General features: G+C 39.4%; 1 protein-coding gene across 1 annotated transcript; it reads right to left on the bottom strand.

The window, feature by feature from the left end:
* Nucleotides 1–267: 267 nt before the first annotated feature.
* On the bottom strand, nt 268–7,197 carry calca (calcitonin/calcitonin-related polypeptide, alpha). The gene is made up of 5 exons (XM_034161813.1): nt 7,154–7,197; nt 6,862–6,953; nt 3,620–3,751; nt 2,200–2,381; nt 268–471 (listed from the first exon to the last, which is right to left on the bottom strand). Exons 2-4 carry the CDS (start codon nt 6,939–6,941, stop codon nt 2,210–2,212), a joined length of 384 nt encoding a protein of 127 aa, XP_034017704.1. The 5' UTR covers nt 6,942–6,953; nt 7,154–7,197; the 3' UTR covers nt 268–471; nt 2,200–2,209.
* Between the last annotated feature and the right edge of the window lie 683 nt (nt 7,198–7,880).

Raw genomic sequence — 7,880 nt, 5'->3', positions numbered from 1 at the left:
AATACTCTGCACATTACTCCAAAACACCAGGTCATAACTAATAAAACAATTAGTGCTCATCATTCTTCAGTTCTGTGTGTGTATTGAGTGGAGTGAGATGTGAATGGTGGATATGACATGATTTGATTTTCTTCAGCATATGCAGTTTTTCTTGCCTCATTATGTGCATCTTCTCCAAGTAAATCAAATCTTACTGGAGAGCTCAGCGTGATTTATGTCTTGCATAACTCACACAAACTTGAAATACAATAGACCACGTAAGCTTCATGTAATTAAAATACAGTTTATTACAGCTTTCAGTTGACAGTAAATACTATATAGATTCACAAATATGTTTCTTCACATTTCCATTGTCCACTTTAATGACACGATGTACATCAAGGCACAAGACAGCGATGTTGGTCACCGGTGCTGTTAGGAGTTGGCACCACAGAATAAGATTTGCAATCCGACACTGTGTCCATGGTGCAGCTGAAGTACATGGCAAGACAGAGAACAAAAGTTATTGGACTTATAAAGAAAAATAAGTCCTGATGACAGTGACACAATGCTGATTTTAAAATATCTATTTCCTTATGCTGATTGGTTTAAGAAGGACAAATTCCAGTTTTGCTGTCGTCATACTTGGACGACTGGATTGAGTTGGCTATTTACCAATCAAAAAAGGCAAAATATGTGAAATATAATATTTGCAGGTGTTCAATCTGCAACTGATATACAGTAATTAAAATTTTTATATAAAACATGAAAAGAGCAACACAGCATACAGTATAAAGATCAGGATACACTGCAATCACCACTTTCATCAACCATTCAGTAAATATCCCAACAACATATGAAATATATTAAATATTGCTAATCTTTTAGTGACTATAAGCAGGACAACTTTTGAATGTGGTACATTTGATCAAATGAATAGTAAAAAGGTGACAGTAATCTAATATCACCACCACCTCTGTAAAACTTCATCCTCGTATGGCAACCCCAAGCAAAAAACAGTAGAACTTGACAAAAGATATTCATTATTATTAGTACGAGTAGTAACAGTAGTATTTTCCTGTCTTACGTTAGTACGTTTTTACACATTGTGGTATTGGATTTGGACGCCATTATTGATTTACAGCAACATGTTAAGCAAACATGTAGGCCAATACAATCAATATATGTCATTACTGCTTTTTTGTTTGCTTGTTTTCATTTTTCAATTTCAATTTATTTTCATTTATATAGCACCAAATCACAACAAAGTTGTCTCAAGGCGCTTCGCACAAGTAAGGTCTAACACAGGCGATGGTGGTAAGGAAAAACTCCCTCTGATGAATTGAGGAACAAACCTCAAGCAGACCAGACTCAAAGGGGTGACCCTCTGCTGGGACCGTGCTATCAACACAATAGACAATACAGGAAACTATACAGGAAATTTTTGGAGATTTTGGGAGTCCATGCTGGTGCACAAGACGGGAGGCCTGCAGAAGAACAACACCCACTCCTATCGCTGGATGGAGCCACACCTTAAACAGAAAGAAAAAAAACAGAATCAGGCATCAGAAAGACAATAAATACAGTATAATTAAGAACAAGAATAACAAGAGATTGCAGACCTTCAACTCACCTGACCCAATCCTGGCTTGAGAGTGTCACATAGCACATTTATTTACTACATCAATGGAAACATGTGATTCCCCCATCAAGATGAAAATTAAATCTGCTAGTTGGATGATTCCATGTCAACTGGGCAACAATATGTCATGACATTGAGTTTTACCTGTTGTTTTAACTGTCATAGCTTCATGATCGTGTTGTACACAGACCTTTAAAGATGAGAGATAAACTCTAGACTGCCTAGATTACAGACAAAACGTTATGGACACAAAACCTCTTCACTCACACCCACTGAATGCCTCTGGTTTGTTGGTGGCTTCCCTCACTAGCCTCCTTCATGCACGGTCACTCACTTTAGAAGACAACCTGCTTCATGCAGCTTTATCACAGTGGTCAATAGTCCAGGTTCTGTGTGCTGTAACTTGTACATCATTACCCTTAAATTAATGTTACGGTCTCACATTCATTGTTTGTTTAAAGTCAGTTCCATAATTATTCTGGCAGTGACGTGGTTTTTGTCTTTCTGAGCTAATTTAAGGGGTTTTGCACATTTGGGAATCACAGACAAGTGTGACGGTGGTAACAGGCTTGTCATACCTTGTGTCTGCTATGGCGTTGAAACAGAGTCCCATCGCTTCCGTCTGCCAAACGCTTTGGCCCCCACATTGGTGGGTACAAAATTACTGTAGCCCAGCCCCCCCGACCGGCTCAGGAAGTCGGCCAGGCGGTGGGTCACACAGGTGGCAGTGTTGCATGCTCGCTTCTGTGCTATGGGATTGCTAGTAGCAAAGGAGAAGACAGTGAATAAAAATCTAGATTAAGTCAGACATCCACATGGCACTATCCACAGCAACAAATCAAACAAACCTCCAGTCACACAGATAACGACAAATGTGTGGAACCGATCATTTCCGTGTACATAACAAATACGCAAGCTTACTTTTTTGCTTTTGCTCCACACTGTCAGTAAACAGTAGAACCGCAATGATTAATCATTTAAGAATTAATTATTTATTTAATCAACACATACTCTACGATGGTGTTTTTTACGGCCACAATGGGGGTTTTCTTTTAGACTTCGAGAATACAGTCAAAATATTACGAGAATAAAGTAATAATATTATGAGAGTAAAATTGTATTTATAACCCTGCAGTCTGCCAGTTTCAGCCATCTCCTCCTCAACGAAAGAGGCGATTTTGGGAGCTACAAATTGCCGGAACTACACCCGAAGTCCATGTGGTTCCTCCTCCATAGACACATTTTCTTGCATATTCTTTTCAAAGTTCTGATACCAATGATAATGTGGTGCAGATGGGCCAGAAGATGAAGTATTTCCTTATTTGTAAAACCAATACTGAAGTACAACTTAAGAAAGTGTTCCACAGATCTCATTTTGAGATGCAGAGTTTTTCTCTCATAAAATTATGACTTTATTCTCGTAGTATTATGACTTTATTCTCAAAGTATAAAAAACCTCAATGTGGCCTTAAAAACACCATCGTAATACTCTGATAATTGATGAATCATTTTGAAATGTATGTTCAAATTCTCCAATTTTAATTTAAATGTGAATATTTTCTGGTTTTTGCACCTCTCTGATAGTAAACTGAATATGTTCGGGCTGTGGACACAACAAGACATTTGAAGACATCATCTTGCACTCTGAAAAACATTGATCAAGATTTTTTTTTTTTTACCATTTTCTGATATTTTTTGACGTAAAGACAAATAAAAACATAATCAGCTGATTAAGCAATAAAAAATAATTAGTTGCAGGCGAAATGAATGAATGATACCCAGATGTAATGGACTATGACAGAGGTCACTTTGACATTAATTTTACTGTGTCCTGCTGTAGGTGTTAAATTGAATTTTTTAAATAATCCTGTGATGCATTCTGATTTTCCTGTCTGACAGACAGGCAGATAGATCCCATCCCGTACTGAAACCTGGAAACAAAAATTGCAATTATTAAACATCACTGAGACATGCTGGTAAATATTTCCAAAGTCACACCTGTTTCGATCAGCTGTGTGGTTCTCCTGCTCCTCTGCAGCTGTTTGCAGGAACTCTTTGATCACTCTGAGTAACTTCTGACTTTCATCATTAAATAACGTGATTCTGTCCCATATGGACTGCTTAACAGTTCTGAAAATACACATTCAATTGGATTGATTCATCTGGACATGTACCTGCACTTTGAAATAATAATACTACTACATGACATGCTGACAAAACTCCATTGCCTCATTTTAGAGGAATAGAAAAAGCAACTTGTGATGAAAAATTCAATCGTACACAATAAAAGTTCATAAAGATGTTACAAAATTAATAAATGCATCTACAGGCAGATGTGTTTAAATACTGAGTTTAACTATGAAACTGTCTTACTGATGAGTTCAAATTGAAAAAGTTTAACAATGTACAATATCTGAGGGTTAAAATGTAAGATAATGTAAATATAAGGGCGGCACGGTGGATTAGTGGTTAGCACTGTTGTCTCAGCAAGAAGATCCTGGGATTGCTTCCCAGCTGGTCCTTTCTGTGCGGAGTTTGCATGTTCTGTCCATGTTTGCGTGGCTTCCCTCCCAGTGCCCCGGCTTCCTCCCAATTCCAAAGACATGCAGGTTAGGTGAATTGGAAACTTTAAATTGGCCGTATGTGTGTGAGTGAGTGTCCAGGGTGTACCCTGCTTGTCATCTTATGACTACTGAGATAAGCTCCAGCCTCCATGTTATCCTTGAATGGAGTAAGAGGATATAGAAAATAAATCTAAATACAGCATATAAGGACCATAATTTCAGGAAAGGGGGTGGGGGGAACTTTTTCCCCACCCTTTTCCTTTCATGACTTTAAAAATGATAAAAATTGTCTGTAAATTTTTAATTGTTTCTTCAGCTTTAGTGAATCCATTGGAGACATACTACGCTCTGATGGTCACCTTGTTCTCTAAGGGCCCCCTCACACATAGTACGAATGTGGTCAAATTGCGCATGAAGCAGGAAATATATACAATTCGTGTAAAATCGGAGCTGCCTCTAACGCCACGTACAGCTGTTGCTATTTGCTAACTATTTGCGCACCCAGCGGCTGAAAGACAGAGTTTGCCCTGTGAGAGCCCATTCGATCCCTCTTGCGGCAAGTGTCGGCCAAATTCCAGGTGACACACACGAACATCTAACACCGTGCGCTTGGCACTTAGAAAATGTGTGGCCATTCACGCTGTCAGCACGAAAACAGCAGATGATCACTTTTGAGCTGGTGGTGAAATCTGTCTTAGTGCCCCCACGACTATGAAGTTGCCATGTGCACATGTGGTGTGCCCGAGTGTCGGCTCCCCCCACAACACGTGTGTGCATGTGTTTTACACGCTCCCCCGCCCCCCCGCTCCCCCCAACACATGGCGTGCGTGTGATTTGTGGCCCCCTGCAGGCGAGGCACCTCTCATCTGATAACAGAGTGACACCTTGGTCTGTGCACTGAACGGACAGGGACTCACTGCTAACAGCAGCAGTTGTTGACATCTCCGGTCCTGGACGTCACAGCGTACCGTGCTTTGATAGACACACGTGTGTGTGATTACTGTCGTCGCGTGGAAATACATAAAAAAAAATGTCGCTTTTGCGAAGGGCTGGAGAGCGTACAAAGTGCGCACATTGACAGGCTGCCCCAGGTGATATGGACCGTCAGATCATGACACGAAGCAGGGGATCTGAATGTCACATCACCCACATGAGCTCTGTTCCACATGACGCAGTGTCTGTCCTGCAGCACGGCATCCACAAGACACATTTCATGACTGTACGTCTGTGACCATGTGTGACAGAGGAACAGACGGATCATACTTGTATTGTCTGCTTGATAAGAGTTATTCAATAAAATGATTTCAGGCATTTTTCCACACCTTTTACAGGCCAACGATGGCAGTGCACTGGTAATGTTTCTGGCTGGCAATCAGAGCTTTTGTAAATTGTAGGTTCGAATCCTGTGGGTGGCATGTATTTTTTTTCACAGCAGCTGTGCGATGTGGTTACACATGCTCCAGCTGCTCGCACTGTGTTCCCGCTGCGACGGTGTCGTGCATGCTCCTGCACGACACCATCGCATGCATGAAACCGTCGCAGCGGGTTTGTGCACACATTCCCATCGACTCAGTGTTATCGCAGTTCACTCATATGAGCTGTTCCGTCGTGATTCGTCCTGATTTGTCCTGATTTGTACTTATTCATGTGTGAAGGGGCCCTAAGTAAGATTTTGTTCAAACGCAGAGGTCCTTCAGATGCGAAGGAGTGATTTAATTTTGATTCAGGTTGGTGCTATTTTGTCTCTAGTGCCACCAGTTATACAGCTTCATGGTGGAGTGGAGCAGATTTTGATTTTCTGAAAAAAAAAAAAAAGACATGAGATTTTGCCAGAAGACACAAGGGAGATTTAAGCCGAGATTTGATCTATTATCTTTTTACAAAAATCCTTCTCTGTTCCACTCCACCATGCATCTATAATAGAAACATAACCTCCTCCAACAACAAAGTTGGAGGAGGTTATGTTATCACCCTTCTTTATTTGTTCATTTGTGAACAGCCTGGAACTCATATTTTTTTATGTATCGTTATGAAATTTTTACTGAAGATTCATATCCTGATAGGCAAGAACCGATTAAATTGTCAAGGTCATGGGTCAAAAAGACAAAGTCAGGAAAAACCTTGGAAAATTAGAAGAAAAAACTAACATTGAACAAATTTTCTAAAATGCATAACTCTGTCAAAAAAGATCAACTTTCAGCTACTTTTGTCTTATTGTGTATAAGTAATTTCTCATTTATCATTCTGAAATTTTTACTGAAGATTCATATCCTAATAGGTGAGAAATGGTTGAGTTTTCAAGGACAAAGATCAAAAATCAGGAAAAATCCCTATCTTTAACATTGAATGAATTTTCAAAAAAAATCATACCTCAGTCAAAAAAGATGAAACCTGTTTCATATTTCCTTTATCAACTGACTAAGTTTGATCTGGATCTGATCCAGATTACAGATTTTGTGGCCATTTAAATTTAACATTGAAAACTCCATTTAATTAATATTTTACATTATATCTTAATCACACTTGCTCCAATCACTCTCATATTTGAAAGTGAGGTGCAGACGCATTCACTGTCGCCTGGCAAAGTCTGATCCAGATCTGATCTGGATTTTAGATTTTATGGATATTTGAGTGTAATATTGAAAAGCCTATTTATAGAAAAATATCTCATCTTACCTGGAAGGAGCTGCCTCTGAGGCACACACCTGACAAATGATCAGGGAATATGCAATAAGGAGAGTCCAGAATTTCAGCATGATCCCCTCTCCCTGTGAGAAACACATGCAATTAACCAGAAAAAATACATAAAGTTATTGTAGAACATTTTAAATGCATGAAGTGCCACCTGTGTGCATAGGATTTGATTTTTTATTATTTTTTATTTATTTTTTTTTTTCAGTGCATGTATCCCAGTCTGTCCTCACTCTGTTTGAGTTGTTGAAGGTGCACCGGCAGCAGGAAGACGTACCGGTGACACCAACACTCGAATCACTGCCAACACCAACCACAGCACCTCACTCCATTAGCACAACTAAGCCACAGTCTAAGAAAGGTAATCAATTAATCGAAAACAGCATGTTCTTTCTCAGTATTTAGTCCTTACTTCATCCAAAAAGCTCAGCATTTTATCAACACCAGCATTATTTTTGTCATTACAGAAGGTTATTATAAATAATATTATAAATAAATATTTTTGTCATTACAGAAGGTTATTATCAATAAGAACAGCTGTCTTTTATCGACTTACCGTCCAATAACAGGTCTCTGGGTGAAGAATTAACTGTGTTGATGTTGCAGACTGACTGGTGAATGTTCTGAACTCACTCCCAGCACACTGTTTTATGTGTGTCCCCGCGGGCTTCTCTGTTAACACTGTCAGCACTTCTTCACACTCCATTGGCCAGTCAAATGTTTTACCTCAGTCTCCGAACCAATAAGAATGGCTACGTCATTTACTCAAAGCCAGTAAAAGACTTTACACGCCGGTGACATCACTGAATATGCATAAATGAGTTTAATTCACAAAAGTGTCATTTGGATGATTTAATATCGGTATATTACCGATACCTGCAAAAATGGCATCAATTAAAGCATGTTAGAATGAGCGAAGTGATGTGCAGTGGCCTGAAGCTCGCTCATAGTACACTGTGTTCCAAACAGTACATGTCAAATTTTGAGCCTACAGTGAAACAGGA

The sequence above is a fragment of the Thalassophryne amazonica genome, chromosome 2, assembly GCF_902500255.1.
Source record: "Thalassophryne amazonica chromosome 2, fThaAma1.1, whole genome shotgun sequence".
Taxonomy (NCBI): Eukaryota; Metazoa; Chordata; class Actinopteri; order Batrachoidiformes; family Batrachoididae; genus Thalassophryne; species Thalassophryne amazonica.
The sequence above is the reverse complement of the archived record's forward strand: the minus strand, read 5'-3'. Positions and strand labels throughout refer to the sequence as shown.

Excerpts from the sequence above, each read along its gene's own strand:
- calca (XM_034161813.1), bottom strand. The coding sequence starts at position 6,941 with ATGCTGAAATTCTGGACTCTCCTTATTGCATATTCCCTGATCATTTGT. Across the intron at positions 3,752-6,861 it reads TCAGAGGCAGCTCCTTCCAG|AACTGTTAAGCAGTCCATAT; the intron begins GTAAGATGAGAT and ends GTGTATTTTCAG. Across the intron at positions 2,382-3,619 it reads CACACAGCTGATCGAAACAG|CAATCCCATAGCACAGAAGC; the intron begins GTGTGACTTTGG and ends CTTTGCTACTAG.